Consider the following 13,828-nt stretch of genomic DNA (forward strand, 5'->3'; position numbering starts at 1 on the left):
GTGGCATTTACGTTTAGGATTTCCTCTTAAATTTATCACTGAATTAGCCTAACATTTTAAACATTGCTGTTGTTTCTTATTTTAGCCAAAGCAAGACTGGTTAGCATTTCTACAGGCCCATTACCACATGCAGTTAGCCTCAAATACTTGTAGCACACACAGGTTAAGGGAGAGAAAGATAGCAAAGATGTGTGGATTAAGAGTAGTAAACAACAGGCCAGGTGCGGGGCTCACACCTGTAATCCCAGCACTTTGGGAGGCTGAGGTGGGCTGATCACCTGAGGTCAGGAGTTCGAGACAAGCCTGGCCAAGATGGCAAAACCCATCTCTACTAAAAATACAAAAATTAGCCGGGTGTGGTGGCTCACGCCTGTAATCCCAGCTACTGGGGAGGCTGAGGTATAAGAATCACTTGAACCCTGGAGGTGGAGGTTGCAGTGAAATGAGATAGCGCCATTGCACTCCAGCCTGGGTGACAGGGTGAGACTCTGTCTCAAAAAATAAATAAGTAAATAAAAAAGTAAAAAAACATTTCTATCCCCTTTCCTCTACCTTAGGTAATCACACCAGATTCCCCTGACTCTTTGACAATCTATTTGGCCAACCCTAACCCTGGATGACTCCGTCTTCCTTCTCTATTCACAGATCACAGACAGGGAGTGTTCACAAACCACAAAAACATGAAGTCTGTGCAAATGTACAATGCATAACCTCAAATTGGTCCTTGCTTCTAAGACGGAGGGGAGCACTCCAGGCAGGACCCAGTTTTATAAGGAGGCAAGGATGAAGAAAGCAAAAAAATTCCTGGAAGAGGTAATAACATGAATAGAAGCATGGAGATAATTTGACAGGAAAAATAGTTCAGCTCAACTAGAGCTTAGGAGAGCATACACTAATTTTTAAAGCATTAAGAAAACTAAAACCGTCCATCTCATTAGCCAAAGATAACAGTTAATAGTCTATTATACAGTAACAAATTTCCACACTTGCCACCCCCATGAACAGATACAAATATGGAACAAACTGAGGGTTGTTTTGTAATCTGCTTTTGTCCTCCATCCTGTCCCATTTAAATTTTCTGAATATTTTTCCATGCTATTCAATGTTATTTTACGTGATTTTTTAATAGGGCATGATACTGCATTATAAAGAGGTAACCATCTATTCTCTTACTGAGGGATATTTACTATTTCTTTTTTTTGTTCTAAAATGTTTCAGTGAACATCTTTGCTAATAAATGTTTGTATACAGGTATGACTATTTTTAAAGAAACAACTACACAGTTCTGTTTTGATCCACTGGCAAAATTCAGCATATGTATCAATATACATTTCCATCAATGGTGTATGACAGTGCTTACTAGTTAAAAAATTTAAATAGTATTGTGCGAAGTAATGATCACAGCCCATTAACAGTTTCTTTATCCCTTCAGAGACAAAATAAGCACACAGAAAAGTACACAGGGATATGTGTGTACTCCCTCTCCTCACCCTCCCTTTTTTAAAAAAATACTAATGGTAGCATATTCTATACACTTTTCTTTTTCACTTATTTCATGCATGATAGTTTATTGTTTCCTAAAAATCTGCTTCATGCTTTTAAAACAATGAAGATCTAATGAATAGATGTGGTATTGGTAGGCATTTAAGCCATTTCCCATTTTTTGTATAAGTAAACATCCTCACACGTAATTCTTAGTTTATGTAATCCATAAGAGAAGTGCTTGGAAGCAGAACTGTTATAACTCCTGCAACATATGAAAGAGCTTGCTTTCCTTCACATTCCCCCAGAATGTAATGAAATTATTTACCTTTGCCAAAAAAATAGGTGACAGTGGCATTACTACAGCATTAATCTATATTTCTTTCTATATTTTCTCTTACCAGAAATATCTTGGAAAATATTCCTTTTCTATGAACAGTTTATATCCTTGGTTAGGTTTTTTTTTTTTTTTTTTGAGACAAGGTCTTGCGCTCTGTCACCCCGGTTGGAGTGCAGTAGCGCAATCTTGGCTCATTGAAGCCTCTGCCTCCCAGGTTCAAGCAATGATCATGCCTCACCCTCCCGAGTAGCTGGGACTACAGGTGTGCGCCACCATGTCCAGCTAAGTTTTGTATTTTCAGTAGAGACAGGGTTTCACTGTGTTGCCCAGGCTGGTCTCAAATTCCTGACCTCAAGTGCTCTCCCTGCTTCGGCCTCCCAAAGTGCTGGGGTTACAGACATAAGCCACCATGCCTGGGCAATTATTGTATGTTTTAGAGACGGAGTCTTGCTCTGTCACTGAGACTGGAGTGATCAGAGCGCACTGCAACCTCGAACTACTGGGCTTAAGGAGGGATCCTTCCATCTGAGTCTCCCAAGTAGCTGAGACTATAGGCACATGCAACCATGCATAGCTTTTTTTTTTTTTTTTTTTAATTTTTTTCTAGAGAAGAGGTCTCACTATGTTGACCACGTTGGTCTCAAACTCCTGGCCTCAGGCAATCCCCCTCCCTCAGCTGGGATTACAGAGTGTGAGCCACCACACCCAGCCCGTTTCCTATTACATTACTTTTTCCATTAATACAAGAATGATTCTGGAGCAACTCACCAGATGGCTTTTCAGGATCAAGTTCTTCACAGAACTTCCAGAAGTGATAGAAATCTTCAGGTAAAGAAAGCTTATAATGATTTTCTATTTCTTTTCGAAGGTCACTGGAGACATCAGCTTCACAGAATTTACTTTTCTTCTCATCAACTGTTTTTTCACACTGAAAATTAGCACACAAACTTTAGCTCTCCAAATTATCTTTAGTAATTTCAGTAACTCTCCTTGCATAACAGTATTACTCACTCTTGTTCACCCAGCTCTATGAAATACATGTGTTTTCCTCAAAACTCTCTAAATGGTATTTGAGTAAAATCTGGGAATTCATTTGGGCACAGGAGAAAAGAGTAGTTTATATGGTGGTTAAGAGGAATCCACACAGCAAGTCCTTAAATATATTTTTGTAAGATAATGGAAACCACAAAAAACAAAAAGGCAAAAAAAAAAAAAAAAAAAAGAAATAATAAAGAGCAGGAAGAGAGGAATAAAGAATTTTGCCCTCTTTTGGTTAAAGGTGTGAGTCTTTTAAACAGATTCATTGATCACACCAGAAACAGTCAGAAGTAACTGGATATAAGCAATTCATCAGTTAAAAAGCTGTTTCTCCATAAAAAAGGATGAGTTCATGTCTTTTGCAGGGACATGGATGCAGCTGGAAACCATCATTCTCAGCAAACTATCGCAAGGAAAAAAAACCAAACACCGCATGGTCTCACTCATAGGTGGGAATTGAACAATGAGAACACTTGGACACAGGGTGGGGAACATCACACACTGGGGCCTGTCGTGGGGTGGGGGGAGGAGGGAAGGATAGCATTAGGAGATATACCTAATGTAAATGATCAGTTAATAGGTGCAGTCCACCAACATGGCACATGTATACATATGTAACAAACCTGCACATTGTGCACATGTACCCTAGAACTTAAAGTATAATTAAAAAAAAAAAAAGCTGTTTCTTCAGCAACATCCAGAGTTGTATCTGAGCTACTCATTACCCAGCCTTAAAAACAGATACCTCCCTTTTGATTTTCCAAATAAAGAGGGAAAGTTAGTGACAATGTTAAATATCCACAGTTCCTAACAAAGCTAGCAGAATAGCACTAAACTCTAGGCCAAAAATCCAATTATTTCAGAAAAGGCCTTTAAATGCCAGGATTAAGTTACAATACTCATCTCTAGGACTACCACAGTATAGGTTCATTATATAAGTATGCTAGGTTTTATAATGCCTACTAGATATTTGACAAATTTCTGTAAAGACAATATGCTTAATGTATGTTTAGTTTACTAAGAAGCAATCTGTTTTTCTTTCTATGAACCTAGATTCTTTCTTTTTGGATTGAGTTCTTTCCTTTCCTACCTGGAGCAGTGGTTCTCAACTGGTGGTGATTTTGCCCCCCAGGGGACATTTGGAGACCTATTTAGTTGTCACCAGTCGGAAGAAGGGTGCTAGTGGGGCAGAGGCCAGGTATGCTCCACATCCTACAATGCCCAGGATAGGCATCCTCCACAAGGACTACTGGCCCCAAATGTCAACAGTGCTTAAGTTGAGAAATTCTGAGCTAGATGATTCTCATATTTATATTCTTTCATTTTTCCAGTAGTCTGAAGTTTATTGTTATGTCAGGTATCATTCAACGTCTACAAAATGTAATCAGATGACACAAGAATGGTCATGATGGCATTGATTCCAAGAGCAAACAAAACAGAACAAATGAAATACCTATTGTTAGAATAGTTATAAGGCTTCCAAACAATAGACTATTACACTTAATACTACAGTTGACCCTTGAGCAACAAGGGTTTGAATTTTGTGGACCCACTTATACATGAATTTTTTTTCCAACCAAATGCAAATAAAAAAATACAGTATTCTTGGGATGCAAAATCCACTTACAGAGGGGGCCAACTTTTCATATACTCGGGTTCCACAGGAACAACTTTGGAACTTGGGTACGCTCAGATTTTGGGATATATGGAAATGTGTTACTGCATACTAGACTATTAACTGTTTTCTTTGGCTAATGAGATGGATGGTTTGTTTTCTTGTTGCTTTAAAAATTAGTGTATGCTCTCCTAAGCCCCTGGAACCAATCTCTGTCATGAACCGAATGGTTACTGCATGGCTACACAATATGGACCAATCTATATTATATATTTTTAATGAGGAAAAAAGTCTTTGATTATATGCAGCATGATAGCCTTTTTATGAAGTTCAAACACTAAGAATAAATATTGTTTAGGTATACACTCATAGGAGATAAGCCTATTTTTAAAAGGCAAGGGAAAACAAAATTCAGGATCGCTACATCAAACATAATTGACAGGAAGAAGTTAGGCTGAACCCATAGGAGAGGAACACGTTTAGATGCAGAGCTGTTGTCTGTTTCAGCTTTGGGGTTGAGCAATGGGTTCACAGCTGTTTACTACTTAACATAAATAAGATCAAAGACAATCATGAATATAGTAACAGTTTATTATGCTAAGGATTATAATGTGTCTGATTTATAAAAAAAAAAAAACACACAACACGTTGAACAAAAAGGCTGTTGAAAAATGAATCCAGAAGTATCAATAACAGCAAATAGTAAAGATCATAGTAAAAACAAGTAGTAAGTCATACTTCTTGAGACCTTATTTTGTGCTATTTCACTGTTCTAAACACCTTCTGTGGATTAACTCATTTAGTCCTCAACTGTCTCATCACTAGATACTATTAACCTCATCTTACAGCTGAGGAAACTGACGTTAACTTCCCTATGTCCCTAACTAGGAAGTGGAAGAGAAGGGATTTAAACTCAGGTTTAAATCTGGCTCCACAGCAGATTCTCAACCACTTCACTATGTTGCTTCTCCAACAGCAAATATAGAACAGTAGGAACATATGAAGTCCTGAGCTATCCTGTCTTCTGTTTTTATAACAGTCTTTTTTCAGACTTTCAAAGACTGGCTCCAACTGAAGATGTTAGAAAAGGCTGAATCTCCTTGCTGAAAGGCAGTTTTGCATAATGGTTAGGTTGCCTGGGTAGACTCCTGACTCTACTGATTTCCAACCTTAGGCAAGTTACGTAACCTCTCTTTTCTTTTCTCATCTGCAAAAAAGGGCATACAGTGCCTATATCACAGGGTTGTTACAAGGAATGTTATTATATGTAAAAATACACAGGACAGTCCTAGCACATAATACACAAAGGCTGGCCTTTATGGTTATAGTCTCTATAGACTCATCTTCATTTCTGGTATTGTATTTCTAGTTAAGCACATCACTCCACCAAAGCAATTCTTCACTGCACCTTCAAAGAGAATTTTTTCAGCTGTGCCTTAACTCACACACTAGTTCAGCATCTCCATATCCCTAACAACTAGAATTTAGAACACCTGTCCCCTTCGGCGGCTACTCTTCTTCTTTGCCCTGGTATTCCTAGAGTGCATGGGCCAATATGAAGAATGCCTATACGCACGGCCCTTTAACAGTTAATTAACCCCTCTAAGACTGTCTCACCCTGTCCGATTTATGGCACTGCCAGAGGAATTTTTCTAAAACTTCAGTTATCACAACGGCACTTCTTTCCTGCCTGATTCCCCTTATTGCTACTGTGGAGGTTATAGAACTTCCGAAATCGTAGTAAAGTACGAGAGAATGCACATACTTTCTCGTCCTCCCCTCTCAGTAGTGCTTTTATGATCAGGTCCCTCTTTCCCATTTCCCTGGCTCTAGCCAAGCCGAACGCTCCGCTATGCCCAAACATCTCCTACAGTTTTTTGTCTCAAAATCTTATTCATCTGCCTTCAAAACCCTTTTTCAAAGAGTTGTCTTAAAAGTCTTCTTTAACACCCCCCTGGGACTTGTTAAATTCTCCTTCAGTGTTTCCATAGCACTTTTTACACACCAGCTTTATAATCCCAAACAAAAAAGTAACAGTAGACTGCGTATTCGCTTGTGCCCCTCCTCCCCAGGCCGGGGACTCAAGCAGCAGGGGCAGGCGGGTTGACCCCGAATCCGCAGCGTCCCGCACAATGTCTAGAATGTAATCGGTTCCCCATCAACCTGGTTGGGCGAATGAATGAACCGCCGGCTGGCTTAATCCGTTTCCCCAGGAAATGCGCCAAGAGGAGCTGGGCAGAAGACGCAGAAGCCCTACTTTCCTTGTCCAACCCCCTGCAGGGCGCGAAACAGCGGCCCTGGGCAGGGTCCCCGCAGCAAACCGCAGCCCCCAGACACACAGCAAGCTTAATAATCATTGGATGAATGAAACGCGCTGCCTCCTGGTGCCCTGGCTGTCACCCAAAGCGCCCCGCGTAGCCCGCACAGCCTTTCCGGCAGTACCTGCGGCCCCTCCCCGCCGGGCCTGCGCTTCCCGCCACCGCCGACCATTCTGCAGCTGCAGCGCCAGCAGAATTCCCCGATACGCGGCCGCTTCCGAGCGCCCCCAACTGCTTCCGGGTTCAAAAGCCTCCAATCCGAGTCTCAGCGCCGCCGGGGCGCGCCAATTTAGGGGAAAGGCCCCGCCCATTCCCCGCCCCCTGAGACCTGGCGCCGGGCGCATTGAGGCCCCGCCCACTCCCCTAATGGGCGCGGGAAAGGGGCGTTTTCTGTCCGCGTAGTCTGCATCTAGGCTTTCAGGAGCATCTTCCAGGCTCGCTCCAGAGACCCCTAGACTCCTGAATCTGAATCCGTTAGAATGGTCCAACCTTCCTCTTTAGGTGTCTACTAGAGGCAAGTTTGGATGTATGCGGCTGTCCCTTTCCTTGTTTTTTCTTCATTTATATTTACTTAAAATATTAATCCTTTTCTCCTTCTCCCCCATCCCTCTCTCTCCCCTACTTTACGGTTATTGGCTTACACTAATTCAATGCCGATTATCTCCAAGAAGGAAATCAATGTCTGTCGATCTCTGTCTTCGTACCGTCGTCTTATAGGTACAATTTGGACTGTTTTTTCTCTATACCCCTGATACGCAAAGTGTAGTACCTGAACCAGCAGCCTCAGCATCCTGAGGGAATTTGTTAAAAACGCCAAATCTCAGGCCCTACCCCGACTTACTGAATCAGTATCTGCATTGCAACAAGATCCCCTGGTAATTCCTATGCACATCAAAATCTGGAAGGCACAGCTCTCAACTGATGTCCTTGGGCCTCCTTCACATCCATCCTGGGAAGGTCTTATTCCTCATTCCTGAGATGAGTTCTCTATTTCCTGAATCTGTGTCTTCCTTTTTCTTGATTATATATCCTCATGTTGTGGAACATAGCCGCCAATAGTTCCTTAAGGGAGGCTGCTGCCAGGTCTTTTTTCCCACAGAGCGTGCATCTGGAACTGTTTTTATTCTGGCTGAGCAGAGTTCTAGGTTGAAAATAATTTTCACCCGGAATATTGGAGGGCTTGCTCCACAATATTTTAGCTTCCAGAATTGTTGAGAAACTCTACGTCATTATATTTCCTTCTCCTTCACAGGTCACTAAATTTCTTGATATGTAAACCGCTTTCGTTTCTGTTTTGTTTTGTCTCAAGAAGCTTTAGGATCTTTTCTTTATTCACAGTGTTCTAAGACACAATCTAGTGTCCTGGTTAGGGGTCTTTTCTCATTCCTATTGGTCAGTTTTTCAATCCTGAAACACATGTTCTTCAGTTATGGGAATTCTTCTGGTATTATTTATTTCATCATTTCTTCTACCCCCTTATTATAGCTCTTCTTTTTTTGAAATTTGTTATTTAGATCGTGGACCTTCTTGGCTGATGTTTTTTCTTACCTATCCGGCCGTATTTTCTATGTCTTCATCTTTTTATTCTACTTTCTCTGTGACTTTTTCGACTTAATTGGACAAATGACTATCAGATTACTCTCTTTATTATACCTTTATTCCTAAGTGCTCTTAATTCTCTGTTCTTTTATAGCATTACATTATTTTTCATGAATATAGCTCCTTTTATTTTTGAATATGTCAATTATAGGGTTTTTAAAAAATGCTTTCTACACAACTCTGCATTGACTTTGTTTCTTTTGAGTCTTTTTTGGTTGTTTGTTTATATTTGGTCCCTGTTGTTTCTGCTAGAGACATTCTTCATCTTGTGTGGTGATCCTTGCTGTCAATTTGTATGTAAAATGAGGCTCTGAAAGGGTGCTTTGGGGACATAGACAAGGCTTGTTCACTGCTGGACAAGGTGTAAGATGATGGGGGCAAGGACCAGCTGTTTATTTTCTTCCAGAGAGTAATCTTCTAATTACTCGCTTTGAGAATATACAGACTTCTTGGAGCCCAATGCGGGAAGGAGGCTGGGAATCTTAATAATTTCATTATATGCACTGTATTAGTCCGGGTTCTCCAGAGAAACAGAACGAATAGATATCTACTTATCTATATCTATACCTATATCTGTATCTACCTATCTATTAGCTCATGTGATTATGGGGGTTGAGACGCTGCACAATCTGCTGTCTGCAAGCTGAAGACCCGGAAAGCCCATACTGTAGTTTGAAGCCCTGATAACTGGGGAGCCAATGGTGTAGATTCTAGTTCGAGTTGAAGTCCTGCAAACCAGGATCACCAAGGGCAGGAAAAGATCAAAGATTCAGTTCAAGAAATCTAGCAGAGAGAGAGTGAATCCTCCCTTCCTCTACCTTTTTGTTTTATTCAGACCCGAATGGATAAGATGATGCCCACCCACATTGGTGAGGGTAATCTCTTTTACTCAGGGCCCTCACAGACACTCAGAAATACCATTTAACCAGGTATCTGGGCATCCTGTGGTCCAGTCGAGTTGACACATAAAATTAACTCTCCACCGGGTGTGGTGGCTTATGCCTGTAATCCCAGCACTTTGGGAGGCCAAGGTGGGTGGATCACTTGAGGTCAGGAGTTCAAGACCAGCCTGGCCAATGTGGTGAAACCCCATCTCTACTAAAAATACAAAAATTAGCCAGGCATAGTGGTGCATGCCTGTAGTCCCAGCTACTTGGGAGGCTGAGATACAAGAATCACTTGAACCTGGGAGGCGGAGGTTGTAGTGAGCTGAGATCACACCACTGCACTCCAGCCTGGGCGACAGTGAGACTCCGTCTCAAACAAAAATAAAATAAGATTTAATTATCATGCATACCTTCACTTAACACCACTGTTTCATAATAGCATTTTTACCTTTAGCTGTGTCTGGTGTCCCTGAATCCATATTCTGATTCCATATCTCCCAAAAGAAACAATCTTCAGGTTGGGAATGAGGGATAGAGAATGTTTCCCTGACTTTGCCCAGGGAGGAAATCTAGGAGTCTTAACTGCTTCTGGGACTTTTAATGGTCTCTTTTCAGCTCAACCCACTGAAGACCTATGGTACTTCCAATTCCTGAGCCATTGTGAGGTTCTGCAGTATCAGTGAGCTTGCTTCCAGGCATCACTCTGAAAACACTTGGGTTTCAGTTTTCTCTGGGAAGTCCATATGTTCACCAGTATATTAGCTCCCTAAAGCTGCCATAACAATTACCACAAACTGGGTGGCTTAAAACTATGGAAATGTATTCTCTCACAGTTACAGAGGCTAGAAATAAAAAATCAAGGTGTCAGGAGGTTGATTCCTCCTGGGGACTCTGAGGGACAATCTGTGCCATGCCTTTGCTTTAGCTTCTGTTGACTGCTGGCAGTCCTTGGCATTCCTTGGCTTGCAGATGAATCACTCCAATCTCTGCCTCTGTCATAACGTGTTCTCCCTGAGCATCTGCCTGTGTCTAACTCTCTCTTTTTGTAAGGACAGCAGTCCATTAGATTAGGGCCTACCCTAATCCAGTATCACTTTATCTTTTTTTTTTTTTTTTTGAGATGGAGTCTCGCTCTGTTGCCCAGGCTGGAGTGCAGTGGTGCCAGCTCGGCTCACTGCAACCTCTGCCTCCCGGGTTCAAGCAATTTTCCTGCCTCAGCCTCCTGAGTAGCTGGGTCTACAGGCACATGCCACAAGGCCCAGCTAATTTTGTGTTTTTACTAGAAACAAGGTTTCACCATGTTGGTCAGGCTGGTCTTGAACTCTTGACCTCAAGCAATCCACCTGCCTCGGCCTCCCAGAGTGCTGGGATTACAGGTGTGAGCCACCACACCTGGCCATCACTTTATCTTCTTTTGATCCATTCACACAGATCCTATTTCCAAATATGGTCACAGTCAATGTATCCTTTGGGGGGATGCAACTCAACCCACATCAACTGATATCTAAACTTTTGTGGCATTTTTCTGTTGTCTCTTCTCCTCTTTTCTTTGTTTTTATGCGTATATGGTCCCTCTGTCCCCTTTTTAACTTTCTTTATCTTTGTTTTAGTGAGGCTTCTTAAGGAGTGGAGGAAAGTGGATTTTTCAAGGTATGTTAAGTATGTTAACTGGAGGATTTATTATTGCTATTTTTCAGTTGAATAACACCAGGTTGGCACTTGTAACCTGTAAAACTGCACTTATTATACACAATTTCAAGTTCAGAACTAAAACTTTGCTCTGAATAATAATTTGTAACCATCTTTTATAGAATGTGAATGAAATTTCTATTTTAATTCAAACATTTGACATTTAATATATTTTCTCCTGTTCATATGTTTACTCCACAGTGATTTTGAAGGAATGGGTAGAGTTGACCAAATTTGGTATATTCAGGTTATCAGTGTCTGTCATTTTGAAACAAAGTTATTATTAATAAATGTTTTATATCTAATACTTACTATGCAATAGAACTGTTCTTTTTAAATATTTTTAATTGACAGATAATTGTGTATATTTATAGAATACAGTGTGGTGTTTATATATATATATATACACACACACACAGTGGAATTATTATATCAAGCTAATTTACATATTCATTACATCAAATACTTATTTTTTGGAGTGAGAACATTTCAAATCTACTCTTCTAACAATGTTGAGATATGTAATACATTATTATTAACCATGGTCACTATGTGGTGCGATATATCTCAAAAACTTATTCCTTCAGTCTAACTAAAACTTTGTATCCTTTGATCAATATCTCTGCAGTTCCCACTTCCAACCCCCAGCCTCCGGTAACCACCATTCTACTCTCTACTTCTGTAAGTTCAACTTTTTGATTCCACCCATAATGAGGTTATGCAATATTTGTGTCTCTGTGACTGGCTTATTTCACTTAGCATAATGTTCTCTAGTTTCATCTATGTTGTCAAAAATGACAGAATTTCCTTTGTTAAGGCTAAATAGTATTCCATTGTATATGTACCACATTATCTATTCATCTGTTGATGGACACTTATGTTGGCTATTGTGAATAATGCTGCAATGGACATGGATGCCTAGATATCTCTTTAACATGTTGATTGCAATTCCTTTGTGTATATACTCAGGAGTGCAATTGCTGGATCATATAGTAGTTCTATTTTTAGTTTTTTGAGGAACCTCCACACTGTCATAATGGCTGTGTTAATTTACACTCCCACCAACAGCGTACAAGGGTTCCCTTTTTCTTACCTTCTCACCAACCCTCGTTATCTTTGATAATGTCTATTGCTATTGTAATAGGTGTCAGGTACTATCTCATTGTGGTTTTAATTTGCATTTCTCTGATAACTAGTGATGTTGAGCATTTTTGAATAAACCACAATAGTACTAAGTGCTTTGCTGAGACTAACTCATTTAAGCCACATACCAGTCATGTGAGGTAATTTCTATTTCTACTCCCATTTTACAGATGAGGCAGCTAACATTCAAAGAGGTTCAGTGAATTGTCCAAAGTCACACAGCAAGCTCTGGAGGTGGGATTCTAACCTGAATAGTCTATCCTTTCAGAGTACTTTCAACGCTATGCAATACTGTCTCTAGCAATCAGCCAGATTGAATAAGGTCTGTAGTTCACAGAGCCACTTGCATTTTTAATCCTAGTTTAATTAACTTAGGAAATTTGTATCTAAAGGATGCATCTTAAAAAAAAAAAATAGAGACAGGGTCTCACTATATTGCCCAGGCTGGCCTCAAACTCCTGGGCTGGAAGCCATCCTCCCATCTCAGCCTCCCAAAGTGCTGAGATTACAGGCATGAGCCACCATGTCCTGCCAGGATACATGGGTTTTACTGTATCCTCTGAACCTCCCTTTAATCAAGAGATTGGACAAAACTGTGGGTCCCTCATTTTCAAAATGGCCAGTAAAAGTGGAAATAAGGATATGCGATGTTGAATTATTCTGCTGCCCTCTTTAAGTTGATTGGGGACCTCTTCGTCACTACTTTGGGAAGATAACTTACCTTCTCTTATCCACTAGGGCCAACTGGAGCTTTTCTCATGTCTTTATTGTTGCTGGGAAATTTTCAAATAAAATTCACTGGGAGTGGTTTGAAATTGCAGAATTTTTAGCCTCCCAATGTTTTGTTTTCCTCTAGTGAGTTTGACATAAATAATATCCTCTTTTGAGATTTGTATCTTTGAAAGACATTTTTTTTTAAGTTTCTCAGTGAAACAAATAAAAAATTAGAAGGTGGCTGGGCGCAGTGGTTCACGCCTGTAGTCCCAACACTTCGGGAGGCTGAGGCAAATGGATTACCTGAGCTTAGGAGTTCGAGACCAGCTTTGGCAACATGGCAACACCCTGTCTCTACTAAAAATACAGAAATTATCTGCGCATGGTAGCACATGCCTGTGGTCCCAGCTATGCAGGAGGCATAGGTGGGAGGATCACCTGAGCCCAGGAGGCAAAGGTTGCAGTGAACCAAGATTGCACTACTGTACTCCAGCCTGGGTGACAGAGTGAGACCCTGTCTTGAAAGAAAGAAAGAAAAAATTAGAAGGATATCAGTTTTATTAGAAAAAATAAAATAAAAGTATTTTAAAAATTGCCAGTTTCCCTAGAATTAAGCCATAATATGTCCATAGCTTTGTATCAGATTGCTGACTTTGCTTGGGGAGAAAATTATATTTGTTTGCATTATTCTTCCTTTTTTGTCAAATCTGGGGTGACACAGTTGTCGTCAATATACTTTTAAATCTATGTCTTCATTGGGAATGATGCTAGTGAGCTTATGTGGAAAAATTATCTGTATGAAAGCAGAATTGATTGGTGATTACCAGAACCTTTGATTTTCCCTTAATAATTATAATATGATACCTTAAAATATGTGTTTTTATAGCAATCTATGTCAAACAAGATACATAGAATGTGATTCTGTAGAATACTAATAAATGAGAATTCAGATGTGGGCTACCAGAACTATAGAGTGACAAGTAAAATAAGTGAAATGTAAGGG

The 13,828-nt window shown here is 40.3% G+C and overlaps 1 protein-coding gene across 1 annotated transcript in view; it reads right to left on the reverse strand.

The window, feature by feature from the left end:
• LOC112624272 (histone PARylation factor 1) overlaps positions 1 to 7,028 on the reverse strand; it is a 32,282-nt gene extending 25,254 nt beyond the window's left edge. Inside the window, exons 1-2 of the mRNA XM_025384768.1 lie at positions 6,918 to 7,028; positions 2,591 to 2,750 (exon numbers count right to left, since the gene is read on the reverse strand). Coding sequence (XP_025240553.1) covers positions 2,591 to 2,750; positions 6,918 to 6,965 — 208 coding nt within the window. The 5' untranslated portion in view covers positions 6,966 to 7,028. The remainder of the gene's footprint in view (positions 1 to 2,590; positions 2,751 to 6,917) is intronic.
• Between the last annotated feature and the right edge of the window lie 6,800 nt (positions 7,029 to 13,828).

This window comes from Theropithecus gelada, chromosome 5 (genome assembly GCF_003255815.1).
Source record: "Theropithecus gelada isolate Dixy chromosome 5, Tgel_1.0, whole genome shotgun sequence".
NCBI lineage: Eukaryota > Metazoa > Chordata > Mammalia > Primates > Cercopithecidae > Theropithecus > Theropithecus gelada.